The sequence below is a fragment of the Panicum virgatum genome, chromosome 1K, assembly GCF_016808335.1.
Source record: "Panicum virgatum strain AP13 chromosome 1K, P.virgatum_v5, whole genome shotgun sequence".
Classification (NCBI taxonomy): Eukaryota; Viridiplantae; Streptophyta; class Magnoliopsida; order Poales; family Poaceae; genus Panicum; species Panicum virgatum.
In genome coordinates this window covers 49,743,695-49,769,673 of record NC_053136.1, presented here as the reverse complement: position 1 = coordinate 49,769,673, position 25,979 = coordinate 49,743,695, and the positions used below count along the sequence as shown (strand labels likewise).

General features: G+C 48.8%; 3 protein-coding genes across 14 annotated transcripts; 2 read left to right on the top strand and 1 right to left on the bottom strand.

Annotated features, from left to right (window-relative positions):
* The first annotated feature begins 12,404 nt into the window (after positions 1-12,404).
* Positions 12,405-14,234, top strand: LOC120656126. Its single transcript, XM_039934151.1, has 6 exons — positions 12,405-12,535; positions 12,621-12,919; positions 13,004-13,262; positions 13,334-13,667; positions 13,753-13,833; positions 13,915-14,234. The coding sequence occupies exons 1-6, from the start codon at positions 12,449-12,451 to the stop codon at positions 14,232-14,234; spliced, it is 1,380 nt and encodes a 459-aa protein (XP_039790085.1). The 5' UTR covers positions 12,405-12,448.
* A 5,356-nt stretch (positions 14,235-19,590) lies between these two features.
* On the top strand, positions 19,591-22,829 carry LOC120640570 (calcium sensing receptor, chloroplastic-like). 2 transcript variants are annotated; one of them, XM_039916450.1, is made up of 7 exons: positions 19,591-19,901; positions 20,019-20,252; positions 20,362-20,545; positions 20,661-20,802; positions 20,925-21,056; positions 21,165-21,438; positions 22,551-22,829. In XM_039916450.1, the coding sequence occupies exons 1-6, from the start codon at positions 19,689-19,691 to the stop codon at positions 21,412-21,414; spliced, it is 1,155 nt and encodes a 384-aa protein (XP_039772384.1). In that variant the 5' UTR covers positions 19,591-19,688; the 3' UTR covers positions 21,415-21,438; positions 22,551-22,829. The 2 variants fall into 2 exon arrangements, with proteins under 2 accessions (XP_039772384.1, XP_039772377.1); XM_039916443.1 differs by lacking the exon at positions 22,551-22,829 and having other exon boundaries at positions 21,165-21,675.
* LOC120640582 lies at positions 21,482-24,709 on the bottom strand. Of its 11 annotated transcripts, XR_005661881.1 has the most exons (5): positions 24,262-24,709; positions 23,695-23,756; positions 23,237-23,330; positions 21,888-22,044; positions 21,482-21,785 (listed from the first exon to the last, which is right to left on the bottom strand). XR_005661881.1 is itself a non-coding variant. In XM_039916462.1 (4 exons), exons 1-4 carry the CDS (start codon positions 24,488-24,490, stop codon positions 21,944-21,946), a joined length of 486 nt encoding a protein of 161 aa, XP_039772396.1. In that variant the 5' UTR covers positions 24,491-24,709; the 3' UTR covers positions 21,826-21,943. The 11 variants fall into 11 exon arrangements, 3 of the variants coding, with proteins under 3 accessions (XP_039772396.1, XP_039772403.1, XP_039772407.1); XM_039916462.1 differs by lacking the exon at positions 21,482-21,785 and having other exon boundaries at positions 21,826-22,044; XM_039916469.1 differs by lacking the exons at positions 21,482-21,785; positions 21,888-22,044 and adding an exon at positions 22,348-22,780.
* Between the last annotated feature and the right edge of the window lie 1,270 nt (positions 24,710-25,979).

The following is a 25,979-nucleotide window of genomic DNA, read 5'->3' as shown; positions in this document are numbered from 1 at the left end:
CAGATGGATTCCTCCTCTACCTTCTCCCCCCGCTTCTGGCCTCTGCAGCAGAGACGTATAGGCAGACAAGACGTAGCAGAGGAAAGGATGCGAGGTCGTCGTCTCGTCGGCGACCGGCCACGGCGTACGCGCCGGTGGCGTGCGGCGATGCGATGGTGATGGCGCGCGCGACGCGACGCGACGCACGTCGCGCGGAAGGGACGGAGCGCCGGCGCACGCGGGGGGCAGCGCCGTAATCTCGCGCGGTGAATGCCGGGGCCCGCCGGCAGGGGAGGAGAAGCGGGCCCACCCCGTCACGGACGGCTTGTCCTGCGGGCACCACGTATGCCGACGCGGGGGGTCCCGCCACCGGCCGCGGCAGCCCATGTGGGGGGGCGCCCACCGGATCCTCTGCGCCGCTGCTTTCCGCCCGCTTTCGCTGGGTGCATATACGGCGCACGCACGACGGCACGGCCGGGGAAAAGTTATATTCTCCGGAACCGTGGGACTAAAACACTAGCTTATGAATGTATCTCCTGCAACTTTACATCCTCCTATATTTACACAGGGAGGCTAATTTTACCAGAATGTTTTCAATATTAGTATTATAATTTATAACATATAAGAAAAAAAACACCCTCGTAGCAGCCTAAAATTCTCATCGATCTTCTTAATAATAAAAAGAATGGTATATAACCGGGTGTCATAATCTATATTTCTATCTCTATCTCTAGTATTTCTAAAGCAAGCAATGTTTTCTTAGTCCGTTAATAAGAATCATAATCGGAGTCTGGACAAATCAATACGAATTCTAATTAGAACCCGGACAAATCAATCGGAATTCCAGTCTAAGCACGAACAATCAATGTCTCGTACAATCACAGCATCATTTGTACGTGAATTGAATGAACACAAAGTTGATGATATTACATGATTCTATTATATTACCGTAGCAACGCACGGGCACTATGCTAGTCTATTTCTAAAGTATGTAATATTTCCATCAAAAAATTTAGTCCGGGCATTATATCATTGACAGGTGGACCTTAGTCCATCTTGTATGCGAGTCAGACGAGCCATCCATTCATAACTCAATCACATAGATTCCTACAAATTTAATGCACGAACATTATACGTATCCGATACTTAAACCAATTTGTCCATAGCAACACATGCATATTTTTACCTAGTACTAGTAATAGAAAATTTTATTCTCTCGTAGAGGAAATGGTAGCGTGCAAGAAAAGATCAGTACATCCACAAAAGCGGATCGAGATTGTACCACCCGCGAAGCCAATCAAAATCTAATATCAAAAGCGGTCTTTTGTTCCGAATTCCGTCACGCCTCGACTCCCTCGGAATATAATCTCCTTTGCGAGCCCATCGGCGATCAAGTGCCAATGGTGGCTGCCCTGTGTGGCCTGGGCGGGAAGCAGAGGTCGGCTGCTGGCGGGTCCCATGGAACAAATGGCTCTCTTCCATTTCGTTTCTTCCTACTACGATTTCCCCTCTAAACTTTTGCATTGGACCATCAGGAGAAGCAGCGCAAAAGGGGGGAAGGAAACTGGGGAAGGCAAAGGTCTTATTGTGCTCATCACTCCTTTTTCCTCCACCCTCACTCGAAAAAGCTTGAGATTTTTCTCTCCTTTGCTACGAGTCGACTCTTCCACATCTCGTGTATCCGATTCGTGGTCGTAGTGTTTGATGTTTATCTGTGCTCCCTCACTTTTGTAAAAAGCTTGGAGCTCCACATGGTGAAACTTTGGAACTTTCTACGAAATCTTCAGGCTAGAAGCAACCTTTTACGAGTGAGTACGCTTTGTGTACCGCCAACATATTTTTGAACGCAAAAAGAAAAATAGCATTGATTTAGTAGTAGGTAAAAAAACTTTTTTCATTGGTTAATTTCAAAAATGGTTTCTTATTTTTTAAAAAGAACTAGATGATCTTAATCTCTCAATCGTGAAAAAGAAAAACAAGAAAACGTACCACTCTTCCAGGAGCATCTAAAAGTTGAATTTGTTTTCTCCTTTTTGTGTTTATGCGCCAAATTCCATTTCTCCGACAGAGCAGCTTTTTTTTTTTAGCTCCGAGTTTTGGCTGATAATGCAGCTGGCATGGAAATCACTTTCATGAATAAAAACCTGGATTGGACAGCTGAAAGGGAACTGTGCTTATCCGGCCATCACTCCCTGACCTCTGCAGCACATGGATGCATGCAGGCCGTTGGCGCGACATCGTACCGTTCAGAAACAACATAATTACTAATGCCTGTTACTGTTTAGATTGTACCTATAATCACTCCAGTTGAGCTGGATCCAATCATGTAAACCTATCCGAAAGATAATTATCCTCTGTCCTACATTCTACTTTGAAGCTAAGCCAAAGTTAAGAAGAAGATAAAAAAAATAAACGACGACGAACAAGATGAGAGAATTATACTCTTATTCGGGATGGCAAGAATTATTAAATGGGCGCCGGCGGATATATTTGAGTACAATTATGTTCCAGTGAGGTGATTTTGGCTAACATATCCGGTGTGTAGAACTGATTCCTGAAGGCGTTTCTTTTTGTGGCCTGCTGCAGCTTGCACGGAGACATGCGTTGGCAAAATAAAATGCTAGCACGCGTATTGACCTAGCTACTTGCTCTTATTTTGCGGTTCGTATTTAAATTTTGGCGCGAGTTTATTGACTACAAGTCAGGAGAAGAATAGAAGTACTTTATCTTATACTCTTCAAACAATTCAGAAGAAGAGTTTACTTTATTAGTTTCCTTGCAAGAGTTTGAAATACTGTCTTGTCATGGAGAATACTAGTACTAATCAGGGCTGCAATTAGCCAGCTATGCGGCGGAGCTGGTGGGTCTCCTCACCACCGAACCAGCAGAAGACAAAATTCAAGTTGGATTATTCCGACGCACCGAAATTCGCCGCATGTTCCTCTCAAGCATTCCGAGTACAGTACAGTACACCGATCTAGTGTTCCTCTTGACTGAATTGTTACCACACGATTGCTGTTGTAGATGTGTACATATGGCCAAAATTTACGCGGTTCCAGGCCTAATCCATCATTGCTCCTTAGCATCTACTAGCTGCCACTAATTTCCAGCAGCCAATGATAACACCACCGTTGCATCAACAGAACCTTGGATCCATCCATCCATCCATCCATCAATCCGGACGAAGCAATCGGAGACAAATTAAACTCCAATCAAATTTTAACCCTGCTGATGATGCCCTTTGGCAAGTGACAGCAACGTCGTCGGCCGCCACCAGAGAGGCTCCTCTGATCCGTATAGCCGAAACCAGGTGCATTGCATCCCGATCCGCATCGGCCTCGGCGACACTCGAGCGCGCTTTCCAAAGACGTAAAGGGACTCGACCGGTCGGCGAGAAGCGTTCGCGTTTCCCTTGCTCATCGTCTCTTCCTTTCACTTCATCAAATGGATGCGCGTGCTTCGCGTTCTGGGCTGACCTGTTGATCCAAGCTGCTTACTTTATCATCAGGGGCTAGCCTCCTAGCATAATACAGTAGCTTAGGCTGGTCCACTGGTGCTATATGAGGCGAGGCGGCGGGCGCCGCCGCCGCCGGCGAGCGAAAGGAACCGCAGGGTGGACGAGTCTGGGCTCGAGCGTCGGAGTGGATTTTTGCAGGAATTTCACATGAAACAGTTCGATTCCTCCGATCCTTTTGCGAATGCATCTGAGCCCAGCGATCATCTCCCTTTTTCAGACGATGCAGCGACACCATCTCTCGTTTAAACTCTACGCCAATCTGATGGAAGGAAACCCTAGTGGTGGCTCGCCGAGGACGTGCACTGCTCGGAACCACCGGGCACGCGCCCCTCCGTACGCCGAGCATTTTGGACGGCTGCCTGCCATCCGGTTAGCCGCGTGCAACTGCAAGTGCGCTCGCCCTTGGCGTTGCTTGAAAGACCATGGAAAAAGGGCAGAGGGAGAAAGAAAGCGAGGCGACACGGTGGCGAGAGAGGAAACGCAATGCACAAGGTCAACCAGCACTACTATAAAACAAGTCATAGGTCCACCCCAAAAGTACCACTATCAAGATGAACCGGTACCTATGGTAGCATAGGTACCGGTTCATCTCCATACCGGTACTTTTGGGGTGGATGGAATCTTTGAATGGGCCTTAGGCACCGGTTAGTATTATAAACCGGTACCTAAGGCTCTCCATAGGTACCGGGTGGTAATTTTTATATTAGTACCGGATGGTACCACCAACCGGTACCTTAGGAGCCTTTGGTACCGGTTGATAACACAAACTGGTACCTATGGCTCATACATGGGTTACTTTAAAAGGAATTTATCTCCTTCTCAATCAGAACAACTGTGTAGCTGAGATGGTAAAGGTGTAGCGTGCGAGGCTAGAGGTCGTGGGTTCAAATCCCAGCGAAAGAATATTTTGTCTCATTTTGGAGGCCTTAGGTACCGGTTATTTTACCCGGTACCAAAGACTCGAGCCATTGGTACCACTTTCGGGGTACCGGTTCAAAAAACCGGTACCAAATGGCAATCTTAACCGGTGCCTATGGCACTATAGGGCAATCTCAACCGGTGCCTATGGCACTTTTTCTAGTAGTGCAGAACTAGTAGCTCAATGCACCTTCCAAACTTTTTCTAGTAGTGCAGAACTAGTAGCTCAATGCACCTTCCAAAAGAAAAAAAAAGAAAGAAAAGAGCAGAGTGCAGAGCAGCAGCAGGAAAGGAGGCAGTAGCAGTGACGGCACGACGGGATGGGGATCCGGATCGAGCCGAGCGAAAGGCCCGTCGCACCGGCGCTGAAACCGTCTCCCTGTGCGCGCCTTTGCCCGCGCATTTCCTACAGTGCACGGCACCACTCGGAAGTCGGATCCGCCATCCTGTAGTGGTAGGGCACTATGGCTGGGCTCAGCAAAAGCAGCGCCTCCCCATTGACCCTGCCGAGCTTTTCTGAACCCTCTCCCTCGCTCGCTCTCCCTGCGTGCCTATCTGAATTCTGAAGCACATCGTCATCATCTTGTTCATCAGTGCGCGTGAATGCCATTCACTTTCAGTTTCAGCTACTGGTCACTGCTGGGGATGACAAGAATAAATAGACCAAAAAGGATGTACAGTACATGTGTGAATCTGAATCCATCTCCAGCAGTCCAGCTGTCTGACAAGAAGGTTTCAACCGAAGGATACGTTTAATTTTTTTTATTATAATTCGTAAAGAGGAAAGGAAACCGGAGAGTATGGCCAGGCTGACGATCAACAATTCGACATGTCAGATGCATCTGCACGAGGCCGACAGGGAATCCATCCAGAATGCAGCGGGCTAGATATTTCCTTCCACCTGCTGATGCATCCGGCTTCCCTTTGAAATAAAATGAAAAAAGAAATAAAATATAAAAACAGTTGAGTAGCATGTCAACAAATAATGCAAGCATTAATTTCCGCGCCACTATTTTTCGGGCAAAAATCTCCTTTTATTTCGATCAGCCCTTTTTATCTGCGACTGCGACAGGGTGCTCCATCAAGCCAGGCCTAGGCTGCAGTGTCCGACTGTCTGCGGCGAAACGCACCGGCCATTTTTTCTTCAGCCTAATCCGGTCGGCTTTCTCTCCGGCTGCCGTTGTCGTGCCCGATCAAGCAAAACAAAGCCCACCGAGATGCGCTTTGTTTAGCCCTCGGGAATTGAGAGCTCGGCATCAGGGAGCGGAGTGCGCGGCCGGGCATCGTGCGCGAGCACCGCCCGTTCGAGAAGTGGGAGCAAAAGGCGCCCCCCGCCGCTAGCTGCTGCTGGTGGTGGTGCCCCGGCGGGCTGGGCGAAGCAAGTGCTCCCAGCACTAGCAACAATTCCGAGGAGGCAGTGGAGCCTCGCCCTGTGGCTGCGGCGAAGCAGCAGCTATCACTTGCCTGCTGCTTCGTCGCCAGGTTCTTCAGGCCGAGCTAGCTGTAGGAGCAGTGTGAGCGTGCGACCAGGCCACAGAATTTGGTGCCGTGTATGTGGATCATGATGCAGAGATGAGACTGTGCAGGTGAAGATGATGGTATGGCTTACATGGCCTGTCGTCGGTTGACCGAGCATGCCACTTGCAGCTGCTATAGGTTGGTATCGTCAGCAACCACATCGATCCGAGGTCTTTCAATACAGGGGGTTTAAATGTTTAATCGCCCCAATTGGCAAGATTCTATTCGTTTCCATGTTACCTTTTGTCAGGTCTTGGGGCTGTATTGTATCTTAACCAAGGTTTGCTTGCCCGATTTCCATTTAAATAGTTACAGGTGACAATTGATCGCTGCTATATATGGCTTAAGCTCCGCATGAGTGGATTCAGGGATCAGAGATCCACCAGATGTCTGAACTTGACGCTGCTTACTATTCACCTTTGCTGACAGTAAACAGACAGGGAAAAAAATCTATGAAAGAAAGCAGTGACAGGAGCACAAGCTTATCCTGAATAATCCCGTTTTCTGAAACGAGGAACTCGACAAAACTTTTGCTTCGCTGTGAAGCAACAGTGACGGCTTTTGCATCAGATGAGTGTCCATGGTGGTGAATCTCCTGAGTGGAGAGTCAAGGTGGAATGGACTCCCAGCTTTAGAAGGCGTGGGGGTGGGTGATGGAATGCTGATGGGACGCCCCGAAAGCCAACGCCAAGGACAACAAAGCTCAGGGCATAAATACTCTGGTTATGGGGATAAAAGTGGATGTGTGGGGGCAGAATCGGCAAGCATTTTAGTGCGCCATGCCGCCCCCAACAGCAAAGATAGTAGCTTTTTCTTGCCATCTCTTGTTTAAAACTGGATGGATGGATATTAGCAAAGGAGCAGGGGGGAGTGCTGAAGAAAAGTTGCCTAGATTAAGGTAGGTGATTGCTTGATCCTGCCTAGCTAGGCCCTAGCTCCTAGGATGACTAGACCTTCACATAGCTGCTTGGATTAGCAGCCTAGTTGGAGTTTGATATTCTTTATTTTTCGAGGTAGGAGTTTGATAATCCAGTAGTAGTATGACATGAGCAAAGGAAGTCTCTTGTTATGGGCTAGTGTGCAATTTAGATGATCTATCTGATCATGTCCCACGTAAAGTGTTCTGTTTGGGAAAAGCTGGAACTTCTTATCAGATTTTAGAAGGATGAAAAATGGAAGATGCTAGCGAGGAGATGAGATTAGAGGAATAGGTGAATAAAGTGCTGGGACAAAAGTCATATGAAAAACCGTACCCCTGCAGTTTTCTTCAACGGTTTCGGTAGAATCTTGCAAGCATGCACTGAAGTTCGTTCTGTACTTTTCTCTCCAGTTTCAATCATCAAAATGGGAAAAATTTCCTTCAGCTTATGGGCCTACTGCATTCTAACGAGATTCAAGGCCCATTGGAACTGAACAGCCCAATTGTCTTTATTCGACGAAATTCGGGGCCCATATCTGTCCAACTTTATGGGCCAACCGATTACGAATGCAAGGTTGTCATACAGGCGTTCGTTCAAAAAGAGTTTTTTTATTTTTTTTATTTTTATATTCGATTTATCAAAAATATATTTCGTGAATTTTTTTTTTTCAAAAATGTCACCCAGCCGCCGGTTCATCCGGCGAAAGGTTGTTACCGCCGGATGAACCGGTGGTAGGATCCTTCCGCCGTGGGCCGTGGTGGGCCGGGCCTTACCGCCGGTTGAAACGGCGGTAGGTTCGTACCGCCGGATGATCCGGCGGTACGAACCTACCGCCGTTTCAACCGGCGGTAAGGTCCGGGTATTAAACACCGCGCGCGCTCCCCCAGCGCCGCCGCCCGCGCCCTCCGCCCACGCCGCCGCCCGCGCCGCCGCCCGCCCGCGCCGCCCGCCCGCTCCGCCCGCGCCGCCGCCCGCCCGCCCCGCCGGCCGCGCGCACGCCCGCCCCGCACGCGGCTCCCGCACGCGAGCCGGGCGGCGCGGCTCGCAGCGCTCCCGGCCGGCCGCCGCACCGAGGCGGCGCTCGCCACTCGGATCGCAGGTATTTTTTTAAATTTAATTTTAGTAATAATAGTTGGTACATTAGAATTAGAAATATTAGTGTTTTTGAATATAGTTTTATGTATAGAAATAGTTTTTAGCGTGTAATTATTTGAATATAGTTTCTTGTGTAGAAATTTGTTTTTATATGTGTAGAAATATTAGTGATTCGAAAATAAATGATTACGATACAAAATCGTAGAACAGGTAATTGAAAATATTAGTTTACATATGAATATAATTGAAAATATTAATGAGTTCAAACAGATATATTTGTCGCATAAAAATATTATTAATTAATATTATATTACAGAAAAATAGATATTTTTGTCAGTAATAAAAATTGTAGATAAATAATTAAGATATATGTAAAAATAGTAGAATTATTTTTGAGCGTTGATTAAATTCTAAGGAAGAGTAATTATTGTCGTAAATATTGGCAGGAATGTCAGATGATTTGTATTTTCAAGTGTTCTATGGGTCAGGAGAAGTTAGATATGGTCCTGAAGGGGTAGATTTGTCAGAGTTTAGCTCGATCAAAAAAAAATACCCCGAGCTAGAGAGAGGACTTGGATTTCAATATCCAATTGGCTATTTAAAGCTTTCGGCCTTAGTCGAGATGAACATGAGATCTCTGTCATGGCAGTGGTCAGTCGAAGGGAACCAGTATTTTAGGAGCTATTGCCGCTTGAAGGGACGCAAAACTGGAGGAACTATGTCAATATAAGTAGTAGCCGAGACTTACCGCTTGTGTTGTTTATTCAAGCATTCGAGAAGATTAGTTTAAGAACTGAAGCGGGCGGGGATCATGAAGGGCAGTGAGATATAGTATCGGAAGAAACTGAGACGATGCATGAATCTCATGAAGAAGGTGGTGAACTCGAGATTTTAGAAGATGATAGACATGCTGCACACGAACCTCGTCAACCAACTGGTCAGGCTGATGAAGGGGAAAATATTCCAGAGATAGTTGAAGAGTTTCAGAGGGAGGGTGAAGAACAGCACAATGCAATGAATGATGACTCCTCGGATGATGATGATGATGATGATGATGACGAAGATTATCATGTCCCATACAACTGGTCCGGTTATGATTTTTCAAAATTAAGTGTAAATGAAGGTGAAGCGGTGCCTTGGGAGTACAGGCAAAATGAGGTATGCATCGGTTCGGTGTATGCCAACAGTGACAACATGAAGGAAGCTATAAAACGTTGGTCGACTCTCTCTTTGCAAAGACAGTTCAAAGTTGTCAAGAGCAGTCCGAGAACATATGACGTGCGTTGTGTGAGAAGCGAATGTCCTTTCAGGGTGTATGCTTCTATGGGCAAGTGGCAGGATTTCTGGGAGGTTAAAAAAATTGTGGAGCACACATGCCTGCTTGAGCAATTAGAACCACAACACCGCAACCTCAGTGCAGGTTTCATAGCTAACTACATGTACCCTTTGATCGTGGACAATCCTAGTTATGAACCTAAGTCAATCATTTGTGCTGTTGAGGAGGAGTTAGAATATAAAATTAGCTACAACAAAGCTTACAGAGCGAAACAGAAAGCGCTGCAGATGAGGTGGGGGACGTATGAAGCTTCGTATCACAATATGCCGGCATTGCTGCACACTATATGTCTTAGAAATCCTGGTAGCTACTACGACTTGAAAACGTATCCATGTGCCCAGAAGCCTGGAAAGCAGGTACTTCAACGGTCGTTCTTGGCCTTGGGCGCTTGCATTGAGGCGTTTCCGCACTGCCGGCCAGTCATTTTTCTAGATGGGACATTTTTGACAGGAAGGTATAAAGGCACAATCCTCACAGCTGTTGCAGCTGATGGTAACAGACAATTATTGCCTTTGGCAATTGCCTTTGTGGAGAAAGAATCAGGGGATACTTGGTATTGATTTTTGCAGAGGGTGAAGCAGATGATTGTCAAAGATGTAGAGAACATGTGTTTGATTCATGATCGACACAAGGGTATATTACAAGCAATCGATGACATACAGAATGGTTCTACTGAGCGTAGTAGGACTGCACTTTGGCCGGACCTAAAGAGTAGGTGGTGCATGAGGCATATGGGGGCAAACTTTCATACCCAGTTCAAGAACAAAATCCTTATGAAGCTATTCAAGCGGTTATGCATCCAGAATCAGGAAAGGAAATTTAACTTCCTATAGAAAAAATTGGATGAGCTAACAAAAAAGCAAACGGCGGAGTTAGCGAAGAGATCTGTCAATATAGAGGAGGACGACCAGGTCTCGCTTGAAGATGTGGGCTTGGATGGTCCGAATGTCAGGCGCAAAAGGAGAAGGGCAATTAAGATATTCTCTGAGTGGATTGAGCACGAACCAAAAGAGAAATGGGCTTTACTGTTTGATGAAGGAGGTGCTAGGTACGGTTTAATGACTACGAACCTAGCGGAGGTATACAATTGGGTGATGCGTGGTGTAAGATCATTGCCACTTGTTGGGATCGTGGAGTTCTTCTTGTATCGCACTTGCGTGTACTTCAGGGACCGTTACGCTGTGGCACAGAAAGATATGGAGGAAGCTTTCAAAAAGGCCCGTTTACATCGGGTGACTCCAGTTGGCTCTATGGAATGTCGGTACGAGGTGATGTGTAGGGACAAAGGCCGAATGGGGGGCCGGCGTGAGAAGCATGTGCAGGAGTGTGTTCTCCGTCCTGATGCTTGTATTTGCTCATGTCATAAGCCAAAGCTGCTGCACCTGCCGTGCACACATGTCATTGATGCCTGTTTTGAAGCTGGTGGACTACAGGCTCGTATGTATGTCTCAAATTACTTCATGAAGGAAACTATTTGGATGACTTGGAGGCATGAGATATATGGGTTTCGCATCCTTGGAGACTTCATAACTGATCCTGGACACAATGCAACTTACATTCCGGATCCAGATCCAGAAATATTTCAAGGGGTGGGCCGACGCAAGAAGAAACGCATTAGAAATAACATGGATCGATCTGAGGCTGGTCGAGATGTCCGCCTCTACTCGAAGTGCCATGAGACGGGTCATACGTACAAGTATTGTACGACATTGAGTTATGGTGGCCGCACAAATGGAGCAGGCCCATCAGAAGCTGCTCCAAATCCGGCACCGCAGGCAACGGGTCGTCGTGGCCGCCGTCCTAACAACGATGGTCTTATGTGATCGATGACGATTGTCATTTGTCATTCGCTATTGAATCATGTTCGATGTTAAATTATGTAATATTAAGAACTAATATGTCGTAAACTGATTTCGTCTTGGCGTACGAATATTTGTTGTAATATGTGGCGCAAATGTATGTTCAACTTAATTTATGTTTTATTATGTTATGTATTATTTAGTATTTTATTAAAAATTTGTTGTATTACTTAATTTATTTTCTGAAATTTTATTTAGTATTGTTTTACGTTAATGTTATTATGCTTAATATTGTTATTTATGTTATGAAATTATTTGTAATAAATCTCATTATACTGGTATGGCGCACGAGGAAGGAGCTACCCCTGAGTTGCTAGATGCTCTCGTCGACAAGCGCCACCGGTCGTACATGTCTGCGGTCCGTGGCATCAGCTTAGGGACGTTTCGGGCTCGTGTGCCCATGTCGACGATGCCGATGGACCGTCGCTGGGTTCCTAGGTACGGGTTACATTTGTCACATATTTTAATTGTTTCCTTAATCTTTTGTTCTAAATTGATTTTCATTTTCGCGATGCAGGTTACGCGCTTCAGGTCTTCTCCCGTTTGTGCGACTTGTGGAGGGAGATATGGCGGACCCTGCACGTCGACCTAGGGACAGGGCTCCACGGTTCCAGTTCGACATGTCCCTCCTCGCGGCACTTCTTGACCGATGGCATCCGGAGATGCACACGTTTCACCTCCCGGTCGGTGAGATGACCCCTACTCTTCAGGACGTGGCGATGCTTCTAGGCTTGCCGTGTGCTGGACGAGCTGTGGGTGCAGAGGACGTGGGACTCTCGTGGCGCGACGACCTTTTGGCTCGTTTCGCCGGGGTTCAGCGCAACGAGCAAGCGTTGCCGTACCGGCCCTTGCCTGCGAACCACGCACACGGGCCTACAAAGAGGTGGCTTCTATAGTTTAGTGTGAGTACAGAAATGTTGATTCTTTTCGTACTTATATTGATACGTATTTGCATTGACGACTCGTACCATTTTGAAGGCGGACTACATGAGGGCAGACGCAGACGACTTTACGGTTGCCAGGCACTTCGAGGCCTACTTACTGTGGTTGTTTGGCTGGGTCATGTTCTGCAGCTCGCAGGGTGACTCGTGCCCCCAAACAGCTCATTCCTTTGGCGAGGTCGATAGCTGACGCTCCACTTCACGAGATGCCACAGTTCAGCTAGGGTTCTGCTGTTTTGGCTGCGAGTTACAGGGGTCTTTGCACGGGCGTGACGAAAGTCTCAGCAGAGGAGCCCATTTTTGTTGGGTGTCCTCTATTGTTACAGCTCTGATCTTACGAGCGCTTTCCCGTCGGTAGGCCAGAGATGGACTTCGAGCTGTACGTCCAGCTGTCCGCAGACCACGACGACGTCGACAGACCTACGATGGGTTCGTTGTGGTGCCTCAGGAGGGTACGTTACATCATTTGTTTTACTTATTGTTACATGCGTGCACAAATGTACGATTTATCGGTTAACTTATTTTTTCATTATGCAGCCTTCTTGGGTCGGCGTGCAGACGAGGAAGTCGTACCACGACTTCGTTGGACAGTTTGATGCTCTTGTGGACACGGACGTGAGGTGGACTCCGTACACTGCAGCCGACATTTACGCCCGGGCACCGAGCGGTCTTTCGTCCTTATGCCTGCGAGATCACGAGTACTGGATGACGAGGAAGCCGATCCTTTACGACATCCACGTCGAGGAGTACCACGTTCACCGGGTTATGAGGCAGTTCGGTCTCTACCAGCAGACCCCGGTCCCGATTGTGCACTCAGTGGAGGCCCACGTCCACAGGTACCGAATAAATAGTTCTGTTAATAATTCATCATTTTTTTAACCTACCATTTAGCATTGAATCACTCAAGCTTTCTATTATAGGTGGACACGGCAGGGTCAGCCACCAGGCTCGCGGTGGGCCGACAAAATCCGTCCTTACGTCAACTCTTGGGCCGCGGCCCTCGATGACATTGTTTTCGAGGATCGGCCGCACAGCGACGAGGCGTTCGCGGACTACCTACGGTGGTACCTGCCGAGGACGCGCACATGTGTCGTGCACGTTCCTCCAGAGGCACCGATCGAGGCCGCAAGGGTGTCGGAGACATACCCCGTAGTTCGAGACCAGAACTTCGCCATAGCGGTACGTTTCTCTGATTGATTTTGCAGTAAAAAAAACTGGTTGCATATGATGTTACTACTTTCTCGGTACAGTACGATGTCATACGAGCGATTGAGTCCGAGGCTTCGTCGAGTATGGGCCAGTACCATGACATGACGCCCGCCCAGCACCAGAGCACGCTGCAGAAGATCGTCGATATGGGCAAGCGATTCCGACGAGCCGTGACCTGTCGTGAGGACGACACCTTCCTCCCACCTTGCAGTTCGGGGCCGGTTCCTGTGACCGGTCCATCGTCACGACGGTCTGCACCCGCGGCACAGTCAGGTCCACCGCCACCGCCACCGCCACCTGACACGATGGCGACACCTTCGGGTTCTGCAGTTCGGCCCACGTACGTGCCGCGACCGGCACATTTGTACTCGGCAGGTAAATCGTAATCTAACCTCTTGTCACTTACAATACCGTATCATGTAAAACTTTATTCATTAACTTGTACTTCTTATTCGTGTAGCGCCTGGCTCGTCGCTGTTTCCGTCGATGGATCCCTACGGCGCTGGATCTTCGTCTCTTCGTCGTCCAATACACGATTTAGGTACGTCTAACACCAGTTGTTAATTTGCGGTAACAAGGGAATTTTTAATTGAATATTGATGGATTGAAGTTTGTGAATCAGAGTACCGGCAGGTGGGAGGGACAGACGACGACGAGGAGATTCAGGAGGTGGACGACCTCGCGCAGATTGAGTGGGTGAACACGTTCTTCTCTTCTGCACCGACACAGCAGGTCGTCGGCACTTCACAGCTGGGGGGTGCCCCACTCGCGACGCAGGACTACAGTCAGGTGGAGCAGACGCTTGTTCCTGAGCAGGGTCGTCAGTCCACTCGCCAGACCATCCCGCCGGAGCCACTGACGTACTCGCAGCACCACACTAGGGCGGGCCAGGCTGCAGAGCGACGTGGCAGGAGGAGAGGGGGCAAGCGCGGACGCATCTAGTTTACAAGTTGTAGCTTATTAATTACTTTGTTCTGTCATACTATGTTATGTATGCATGTGCAGACTATGATTCGATGTGTCTATTACGTACCATTATGATGAGTAGGCCAGTGCAATGTTTCAGGAAATGGTATATGTCCGTGCAGTGTTCCGGGCGATGGGATATGTCGGGGCAGTACAATAATCACGAGTGAGCGCTGTGGAGCGTGCAAGTGCAGAAGTCATGAGCAGTGAGACGTCGTGTCGTTGTTTAAAGTGGGAGGAGTGAGCGGTGTTGAGCGTGCGAGGGTACAAATCAAGAGCAACGAGAGGTCGTGTCCGTGTTTAAAGTGGTAGGAGTGAGCGCTGTGGAGCGTGCGAATACAGTAGGCTTTTCATGTGCATTTACACTACACTCCGGGTATCAGACCTTTGTGCGCCTATAAATACTCACAAGCTTGTGAACTCCCAGCACCACTCAAACACCAAAGCTCATTGTATACCCAATGTCTGGAGGTGGGTCTAGCGGGAAGAATTACTACGGTTTTGGGAAAGGAAAAGGGGGAAGAAAGGGAGACCCCATAATATGGGAGGGGCCTCTTGGACCTGATTCCTTTCCGGAACCAGTGTTTGAGTTTCCGCCACAGCACAAGACTGAATTTACCAATGAAACTCCTCTTCGACAATACGATAACCGTAGAGAAACATGGCCAAAATGCAGACATGGTGAGGACTGCTTAGTGCAGATGTGCACCGACGGGATGGATGGCGGTCGGCGTTTCTTCAAATGCCCACACGCATGGGTAATGCTCGGTTGTTTTATTTCTTTATCTTCATTGAGACACCTTACATGAAATTTGTTTTGCAGTCTTCAGATGCTCCAGAAAACTGTGGGTTTACCAGGTGGGTCGATCCTGCACCAATTGATTCAGTTCAGGAGTTCATCGAGTACCTACAGATAAAGATCTTTGATCTGGAGTGCAAGGTGAACCATTACGAGAAAGTGAGCGAGGGTAACAAAGACGTTGAAGATGATGATACCAGCAATGCTGCCGCTTCACAAGATGAACCTTGCACTATTCCTTACTGCAACTGCCCTTGTCATAAGAACAAGGGCCCGGCCCCTCCGGCACCACCGCCTGCGCAACCTGCAATGGGTGGATACTGCGGAGAAGGCTCAACGCAATTTGCTACGTGGGGGTACGGCTATTAGGACTACCTAGTCCAAGTGACATGCTGCATCGTTGTATTTGTTGGGTTTTTTTAAATTACCTAAGGCATGTTAGCTTAGATCAGAATCTGTTTACCGTAGTTGCAACGGGTTCTGCCATGCCACTGCATTTCTGCTGTGTGTTTCATTAACGTTGTATTATGATGTAATTCCTATGGTTAACATTGTGACGATTACGCCGGTACCGTGTAGTGTTCCGGGCGATGGGATGTGTCAGGGCAGTGCAATAATCACGAGTAGGTCGATGCAGTGACAGTACGACGAGTTTAAAGTGGGCGATGCGATGAGTAGGTCGATGCAATAATCCGTGTTTAAAGTGGTAGCAGTGAACGCTGTGGAGCGTGCGAGTACTGATGGTACGAGCAGTGAGATGTCCTGTTGTTGTTTTTAGTGGAATGAGTGGGCATTGTGGAGCGTGCGAGTGCAGAACCGTGGACGACTATGGAGCAGTGAGAGATAATATCTGTGTTCAAAGTGCTTGGACATGCAAGCAGCCCTGCGTCTATAAAAGAGCACCTTGTGGTTCCTGAGAGCACAGACTTGCAATTCAGTTTCCACTTTTTTTAATTAGTCCGGGCAGCTATGAGCTCCTCATTCTCCCGGGCAGCTTTCCGTCGGGAAATGGAGGCTAATTTAGGACCCTCTCCTAACGATCCCAATAGATGTATTACAGATTGTAAGGTATGGCCGAAAGGTGTAGAGCCACCAGATTGCTATTGCCAAATGCGTTGTGTTCCGAACATATCTCGTGATTACGAGACTTTTGGCCAGAGATATTGGTGTTGCAAGAATATCGAGGAAGTCCAAAAAAGAGGTTCAACATCACAGGTATAGATTAATTTGTAAATATGCTTTTATTATTTTTATTAATTTTGAATCGTTTCTTGTTTGCAAAAGTACGCTGGTGATGACACGCATACTCATTGGTGTCATTTCCATGAGTGGATTGACACGTGGATCACCCATCGTGATCAGCAATATATGGAGTGGTTAAAGAAGGTGAATGAAGATTTACGCAAAGGCGAGCGTGCAAAACCAGACATCGCGGGACGTGATAAGGGTACTGCCCGTGAATGATTGATGTTGTATTGCTACGTCTGAATAAATAATGTAACGTTTGTTCGAATTACCTAAGGCATGTTAGGTTTAGTATTGGACCTCGTTACCGTAGTTTGCAACAGGTCCTGACATGCCATGTCATGTGTTCTGTGCGTTGAATTGTGTGGACCACTATTTAATTTGTGTTCAATGTTTGAACGGTGATTGTTTTCATTGTTTTTATTGTGTGTACTGGCCGATATATGCCAATGGAGTTGTTATTGCGTCGGTCTGAAAAGTTTATTTGTAGGGTAATGCTTCTGAATAATTTAGTTGCAGCTAGTACAAATTACACAATTCCGATTAATTTGAGATTGAAATTACAATAACAATTGCACTGGCATGTACATGGAACACGCTAACGTCGTGTTCCATCTAGACCTAACATGCCTTAGGGAATATGAAATTCGAACATTACATGATAGTCATCTACTGAGTGCACCGATGATACTTCCCCTTCCTAATAGCCTCGGGTCCCGCCTCCTTCGCACGGCGGGCCCTCTCTCGCTTCCTCTCCCTATCAGCTTCACGCTCCTCCGCCTGCCGACGTTCAACTTCTGCGAACCTCTTTTCGATCTCTTCTTTATCTTTCTTGCGCTTCTCCTCCATTTTTTCCTCTTGCAGCATTCGCTGCCACCTTTCCGCAGCCCACCTTGCTTGGCGCTCAACGTGTTCCTTAGCTTCGGTCGATTGCTCCGTGTCCAGCCACTGTATGAAATCACAAAGAGGTGGTGGACTCTATTTCCAAGCTGAGTTAGAATTAACATACTGAACTCCGAAGGCGCAAACTAGATAGTGCGAGGTGATACCTTCGCTTTGTCCTTGCCGTAGCGCTTTGGCGGATCGAACTCGTAGTTCTCACACATGAAGAACCTCCTGCCGAAGTCATCGCCCAAAACTTTGGACTCCATCAGCTTGCACAACGAACCGCAGAAGCACATTGGAACCTGCACTCCTTGAGGCACATGTTCTCTAATCTTGTTCCACGGAATGTAGGTAGAACCAGAGGAAGACATGGTGGCCGTGCGTGGATGACTAAAGACTTCGTATGAGATGGCTACTGACTTCATATGAGATGGGGCGATGTTTAATTTATAGATGGAGCTATTTGGTCTATAGGCATGGTTCACGCATGTCTATCGCCGTTTCAAACGGCGGTAGGTACTCCCACATTTTTAATTATAGCAGGGGTGCAGAAGAATCTGATGCAAGGTGACAGGACATCGAAATCGTAATTGAAACTCATGAATATCTCATGAAAATATATTGTCACAGACTATTAGAGTTAAATCTAATTTGTATAAATTTATAAAAAATATTTCCCTAACCTCCGCTGCTATCTCTATTATTTTCTGAAATTTCTCTAAACGTAAAGAAAATAATTACACTTCAGACCGTCTTTAAAATAATTATACAATTAATTACAGCAGTGAAAGCATATAAAATAATTAAAAATAAATTGTGGGACACCTACCGCCATTTCAAACGGCGGTAGGGGGCTGCCATCTACAGGTCAGCTACAGCCGGCTGTAGCAGCCGGCTATAGCCGGACTACAGCGCGGCGGTAGCACTTACCACCGGTTGGTTTGGCGGTAAGGAGCTACCGCCGGATCAAACGGCGGTAGCTTCCATGGGCCGTGGACCAAGGATGTTACCGCCGGTTCATCCGGCGGTAACTCCTTACCGCCAAACCAACCGGCGGCAGGGTGACATTTTTGAAAAAAAATATAGCCACATATATTTTTGATAAATCAAATAAAAAAAATTCCAAAAAGAAAATATGGGCCAACCGATCACTAGTAGGCCGCATGTGGGCTCTTTAACTTTCAGATGTACCCCTGGGCCCAGTAGTCGATCAGTTTTACCAGCGCCCCTGCTTTCAATCTTGAGCTACAAATCAGGATGGCACAATATTTCTTTTTCCCTCGAATGCACTCGAATGCATAGGAGGATTGCGAGTCATTGCATTGAAAAAGAAGAATTATAGCAAGTTTGTTGCAATTCGCTACTACTCCTAGGTCTAAACAAGAACTAGAATAGAGTCCACTCTCTATCGGACCACTCGCCGAATAGACAGCCAAGGTTTTTGCTCATGCTGCAGGAGGCAAAACGTAACTTTATTTAGGCCCTCCACAGCGTGGGAGTAATAATGACATGAAAAATTGTGAGTCCCATGACTAGAATGAGCATCGATGCTCCGTGAGGCGTGAGCTACAGCGTGTGGAATACTGGCACCGGAGCTAACTAGTACTGCGGGACCTACATAAAGGTCTGCACGGTCATGGAGGAGTGTAACTGAGCAGCAACAACGAGTAAATTTATTGTTGTTTAAGATTTGGCACCGGAGCCTCTATTTGCCCCGCTCCTGTTTTTCTAGCATCGCTAAGAGTTAGCATTGCCGGCCGCAGTGTGCATAGTGATGCCTAAATTCTATCTCTCCTCTCCAAGCATCATTTTAGCCACAACACTGTGGAGGGCTTTAGTTCTCATCTCCACTCTCCATTTCCCTTCCTACGGCTCAGGGCCCACGCTGTCAGAGCAGCACCTTTGCACACTTTCACTCTGTTCGCTGACTGTGGCTGGTAGCTGGTGCTAATTTGTTGTGAGAGAAAAATACTGTTGGCTGGTGGTTGATGTCTAGTGCTGATTTAATGTGAGAGAAAAATATTGTTAGCTAGTTGCATTGAACAGAGTGAAAGACATGTTTTCAAAAAAAAAAGAGTGAAAGACACTCTCTTCCTCTTATTTTGTCTGGCTTGCTCCGGCGAGGTTAAGCGCAGTTAACCGTTCGCACCAAGCACTAGTAAATTAATTGTCCGGAGGAGGGGCTGATGGTCCCGGGTTAGCGAAGGCTTTAGATGTCGTGTCGGATAGCCGACCGCCAGTCCCGCCGCGACTCGCCGAACGTAAGCTACCGAATCTGGCTTCATTCCACAGTTCAATCACGAACGACATGATCACATGACCCGATGGACCACCACCTCGCCACCACACAATTACACACACCATGTGTGTGCTGTGTGGCCGAAAATCTTCGAAAATTTTCCGGGAGCCTTTAAGCATTACAGTGTCAGCGTGCCTTTGTGGCAGAAATCGCAGCGCGGGTAGGTAGACTGCACGGCCAGCCGAATAGCCGAAGCCATCCGATGGCCCCCATGTCGGCGTCCGCCACCGTCGCGCCGCTGGCCCCGCCGCCGCCGAACGCGACAGCCAGGAGCCCGGCACGGCGCGCGCCGGCTAACGCCGCGTCCGCGGCAGCCCCTGCGGCCGCCGCCGGCTCGGCGGCGTTGCTGACACTGACGCCGGCCGCGCCCGCCGCGGCGTTGTCCAAGGAGGACGTCGCCGGCTCGCTCACCAAGGTGCGTACGTACGCGGCCGTCCGCGCACTGCATTGGCCGATCTGCTTGAAGCTCGGTTGAATTGGTTCTCCGCATCGCGCGTGAGCTCGTTCTTGGTTGGGGGATTCACCCGCGCAGTTGGTGGACGCGGTGGACCAGGCCATTGGCGTCGGCGGCAAGGTCGCCGAGCAGGTCTCCGGCGTGCTCAAGGCGCTGGGCGAGGCCGCGAAGCCGGCACTCCCGGTGCTGAAGAGCGCCACCGACGAGGCCGTCAAGCTCGCCGCGCCTGTCGTCTCTGCCGCCTCCAAGCAAGCCACGGAAGCGCTCCAGGGCGCCGGCGTCGACCCGGCTCCCGTTCTGACCGCCGCTAAGGTACGCCGACCGGGCAACGCCTCGGCAACTCCGAGCCGCAGCTTCTTGATCACCGGCACCTGTTCTGTTCCATTCCATTTTGGTTTGACGACCTTGCTCTGCTCAGTAGACCGCGGCGGAGCAGAGCACGAAGGTCATCGACGCCGCCAAGCCCGTCGCCTCGGCGACCGTGGAGACCATCACGTCGCTGGCCCCCGAGGACTACGCCGTGGCCGCCGGCGCGGCGTTCCTCGCGTACCTCCTCGTGCCGCCGGTCTGGTCGCTGGTCTCCTTCAGCCTCCGCGGTTACAAAGGTAACAATGGCACTGCCCGTGCCCGCCCCGTTGTGTTGCTCGCTTTCATCAACGCTGCTGCATTCAGTTTCGCGTTGCTCACCGCGCCGTGTCGTCGCTGCATTTTGTTGCTCAGGTGACCTGACCCCCGCGCAAGCTCTCGACAAAGTCACCACGCAAGGCTACGTCCTGATCGACGTGCGGAACGACAAGGACAAGGCCAAAGCCGGCGTGCCGGAGCTGCCCTCGAACACCAAGAACAAGCTCATCTCTGTGCCGTACGCATCCATCTCATTCCTCGGCCTGTCGGCCATGAGCTCACACTCAGCAGTCAGAATGCAGAGCGCTCTCTTCATCGCGATGCGAACAGTAACAACTAACAAACTGGTGGTGCTCTCAGGCTGGAGGAGCTTCCGAGCAAGCTCAAGGGCATGGTGCGCAACGCGAAGAAAGCCGAGGCAGAGATCACGGCTCTGAAGATCTCCTACCTCAAGAGGATCGGCAAGGGCTCCAACGTCATCATCATGGACTCGTCGGTGCACCCAACCATCTCCGTTCTTCCGGCTGCTTCTAGTACCTTCCAAATTTGATGAACATGGCAGTGACCTCTCCGGGCTTGGTGTGTGGTACGGACCTGCAGGTACAACGACGTCTCCAAGGCGGTGGCGAGGACGCTGAACAGCGTCGGGTTCAAGAACTGCTGGGTCATGGCCGGCGGCTTCTCCGGCCGGAAAGGGTGGGCGCAGAGCCGCCTCGGGACGGGGTCCTACAACCTCTCCATGGTCGAAGTCGTGACACCGTCGATGGTGATCCCTGCTGGCCGGATTGGGACGACCTCGCCGGCGTCCCGGGCGCCTTCTCGCAAGCTGCTTCCCGGCAGCGTAGACTGATGAGAGCTGAAACATCTTCAAAGCGTAAAATCTTATTTTTGACGCGCAACGTTTTGGTCTGCTTGAATTTTTTTTACTTGTTCTGTTACACTGTAGCACAATGGAACTCCCTGCGATCTGATTCAAAGATCAAGAGGGCATTTACATGCCTTCTTAGTATAATACTAGGTGTATGCCTGTGGGTTGCTACGGACAAAATAAACATAAACGAAGCCATCCTACTCTGATCACCACTATATTCAGCAAGCAGCAAGCATTGCCATATCTCATGTTGAGCAACTGATATCGGTTCGCTGCAGTGAAGTATACTCAAGCATATTGGCTAACTATTGGCTTAGCATATTGCCACCCATAGACAAAGATTTTTCAAGCTGCACGAACACACCATAGTTGCAATCAATGCTTATCGAATAACCAAGAAATCAGAAGGATGTTAATTCTTCATGGTTGTGATGAAAACAGGAAAGGCTAACCGGAGGTTTAGCGTAGACACAATCACACAACAGAAATTTCTTCCTGTACCAAGGAGCTAGTATGGTGAACCCTTTGTCCTTCCATTAGCTGCCGGGTTTACAGTGCAAACTGCTTGTGCCAGCTGCCAGAGGTTCATCACTCCCTTTGGGCCCTTACCTACCAGAAACAATATTGATCGGGAAAGAACTGTTTTTATGCAAGAAACCAAGCAAAAGCATGGGGCTTGTCACAAGCATACGGATGAAATGAGGCCTCTTATTAGGACTTTTTGTATCATGCATGAATCACAATCTTCTCAACTAAATAGGAGTGGAGTTTCAGAACATTTGGAAAGATTAGCAAAGCATATTGATCCAAATATATATCAGTCATTAGGCCATCAAAGTTAGTCGGTTCTATGCATAGTAACAAGTCTTAGGTTGGCTAATCTAGTCAGCAGCTTTTTATGTACACATGAAGTCATGCATCTCTGTTATATTAATGTGTAGTTTTGATCATATTTTCTGCTAAATCGTGAAGCAACAATAAATTGAGCACACAAATAACCAAAGGAACATCTTGTTGCAGACTCCCTTCAATACTACAATAGTAGCGAATAAGGCTACATGTTTCATGTTAGGGGTAAACACCATGGTTATGTTTCAATCATTCATCTTGTTCAGGTCCCACCCTTTGACAATGCCAGACATTATAAGAGTGCCACCGGAGTCGGATGCAACCAGCTCACAAGCTTGAGGCATTTCCCTTTAGAAATGCATTATTATTGCAGCAGTTTCTTGGAGCCTACAGTATCTGAACCATGCATGCTTTTCCAATCCAAATGTATAGAAGTTTCAACTCTTTCCCCGTTATGCAATATCTTCCTGGAATAAAGCAATGCACATGCTTCCTGCTAGAAGTAGCAGTTCGTGAAGAAGGCTCAGAATTCAGAATAAAAAAAACATTTGGACATCAGTTGTGTATATGCCTCCATGCACTGAATGTGGAAGATTGCAGTTTATCCAATGTTAGGTGGATAAGAGACAAGTGTAAATTCTATCCTAGTATTTGGAAAAGCAAAAATTAGTACTGAAAGCAAACAAACAGAAAAAGGAAAACAAATTAAGAAAATTTATTGTTTTCCATTCTATTCATTTTTGTATATATTGCTATCCATCTCCAAGACTCAAATATGCCATGAACTTAAACAAAACTGCAAACTCATGATAGCATGGAGACACCAGAACCAACGGAGAGCACCAGGTAAGTAATTGAAGCATTTCATCGAATATGTAATCCAAGTTCTGGTTGGGCCACAGCATCAGTAAAATGCTAATTTGGTAAGAATTCAGATAACTTATCTACTGACTTGTAGTGGTTGGAACAGGCCGTCGCTCATCACAATCATCAGATAATACATGGCAATTCCTCCCTCGCTCAGAAGGTCCCTGACAGAAGCAAACCTACAGGAAAAAAATATATCAAATAAAACCTTTGTGTGCATATATGGAAGACTCAAATTAGGAGCAGTGGATTTCAGAATGAGTATGGCAGGGAATGAAGCTCTTTTTCCAGTATTCAATTATAGCCCCGTTGACATAATATGTAGATTCGAGGAAAACCTACTGAGGTGGCATTTGTACCAAAACAAATAATAGTGACAGTGAATCAACCTTGTTTTTTAGAATTCCAATTACAATTGCATCAAGCATATTAATCGACAGTGATAGATCAAGCATTGCCAATGCAGTGAATGTAGGAGGGGTCTGAATTGAAACCAACTTGACCGAAGCGGACGAACAACAATTTCTCACGGGCTTCACAGACCTGTATTATGCCTCCTGAAAGCATATATCCCTTGCTCGAAGCAATGGACAAGTGATATTCATCTAACCAGAACAGAAATCCATTAGTAACCACAAAGAAGATTTTATCAGTCAGAAAAACACATTCACTCAGGAGTAATATGCTTTTTTATAACCAAAACAAGAGTCATATGAAAACAACTATTTTTTTTCTTCTACAGATTTGTAAGCATGGAGGAGAACGAGAAGAGACTTTTACAGTCCTAGCTCATGGGGAAGGGTCTTCTCAGCATCGCTAACTGACTTATGCAATCACATGCACTTCTGAGAAGCCTAGCACCATGTTCATCCCCACATTCACAGCCTAGCTGTGTCCCTTGCACTATGAAGAATTTTTCTTGGATGGTCGTTCAAGCACTCTCCTGTTAAATAGATCGGTGAAGCATTTGCACCCTACTGACTTCAATAATATAATCTATCCTGTTCAACAGATCGGTCGGGCATCGCGCCCAGAACAATATGAGAAACGGAACTGTATTTTCTCTCCAAATTGATGCCCCAACGAACTGATAGAAGCAGGGTTTCCTACCTACCGCCGCGAGCTGAGAGAGGTCGGAGATCCGCCGCGAGCTGCTGCGCGGCGGCCCGTCGACCCGCGCAACTGGAGGTCGCCGGATCCGGGTGTTGAAGATGAGGTCACCGGCGCGCGAAACGGTGACGACCGTGGGCGGAGATAGCGCAGAGATCGGCGGTGAGCGGAGGCCCTCCGATCCGCGCGACTGCAGGTAGGCGATTGCGGGTTCGCGGGCCGGCGTCATTGGGCAGTCGGCCGGGAGCGGTGAGAGATTGGGGATCCATGCCCCGCGAGCGGCGGTGCGCCGGCCTGTCGACCCGCGCGATTGGAGGTCTGCGGTTCCGGTGTGCGGCTGGCGTACTATATCGACCTGAGGAGGGCCGCACGTCGCTTCGGACGCGGGTAGGATAATGGCCTCCGACTTGAGGCGGGCCGCCAGCGATCCGGACGCTACTGGGACGGCAGGGGGTTTACATTTTTACCATTATAATGAATTGCACTCATCAGATTATCACTCTTATATTGGCACATACATCTATACCATCTAAGAGAAGTTTAGCTTATAATTTTACCACATTTGCGCATGTGGCAAGCCACGCAGACATGACACGTTGGCGTCCAGTCAGCAGGCCTAGGTGAAATGTCATTGTTGCCCCTTCCTCCTTCTTCAACCTCTCGACGCAGCAGCAGCAACGGACAGAAAATCGTCCGATTCCAGCGGCAAGCTCGTCGACGGCGAGCTCCCGGTGGGGAAGCTACCAGGTTTAGGCTCCCCAAGGTGCGGCGCACCTGGGGCGCCCGCTAGCGCAGGCGCAGCAGGCCGGAACAGCTCGTCGGCACGCGGGCAGCCCAGCCACGGCGGCGCGCTGCCGTTTCCGGCGGCGGTGCGCGCGGGATGGACTCGTGGAGGAGCTAGGGAGTAAGAGGAATTTGCAAGGGACCTTACCGAGGGCTTGGATCGGCGGGGAAATGGCCGGATGCGGGGCATCGACGGCGGCCGGACTTCCTGTCGGGGTGGCTGCTCCGGCCGAGCTCGCTTGCACCAACGCCGGTGCCGGCCGCCTCGTCCTACGTGCCAAGCCGCGCGGGCGCAGTCACCCTCAACCGGCAGCCGCGCGCATGCAAGCCACGCAGGAGCATGCTCCCGCGCTTGGGAGGGAGGGAAGGAGCTTGGCTTCCGTTGGCCGTGCTCCTGGAAGGGAGGGGAGGAGTGCGAGCGCGAGCGCGGGCTCCCGGCGGCCACGCGCCTGGGAGGAAGGGGAGGAGCGCAGGCGCGGGCTCCCGGCGGACAGGAGGGAGGAAAGGAGCTGGGCGACGGGGCAGTGCTAGAGGTAAGAGATGAAGTTGACAAGCGGGGCCCATCTGGCAGTGAGAGAACCTTATGACCCGGCTGTCGGAGAGGGATAGAGAGAGAGGAGATCATGGGTAGAGAGGACATTTCACACTCCCGACGGACTGGACGACAGCGTGTCATGCCTGCGTGGCTTGCCACATGCGCAAATGTGGTAAAATTATAAGTTAAACTTCTCTCAGATGGTATAGATGTAGGTGCCAATATAAAAGTGATAATCTGATGAGTACAATTCATTATAATGGTAAAAATGTAAAAACCCCGGACGGCAGCGGGTGTCGAGGTGGTGAGGCCCGCTCGCCGATCTGGACGTGGTGGGTATGGCGATGTCAATGCGCGGTGGCGATCCTGACTGGCGGGGACAGTGGCGTCAACCCAAGGC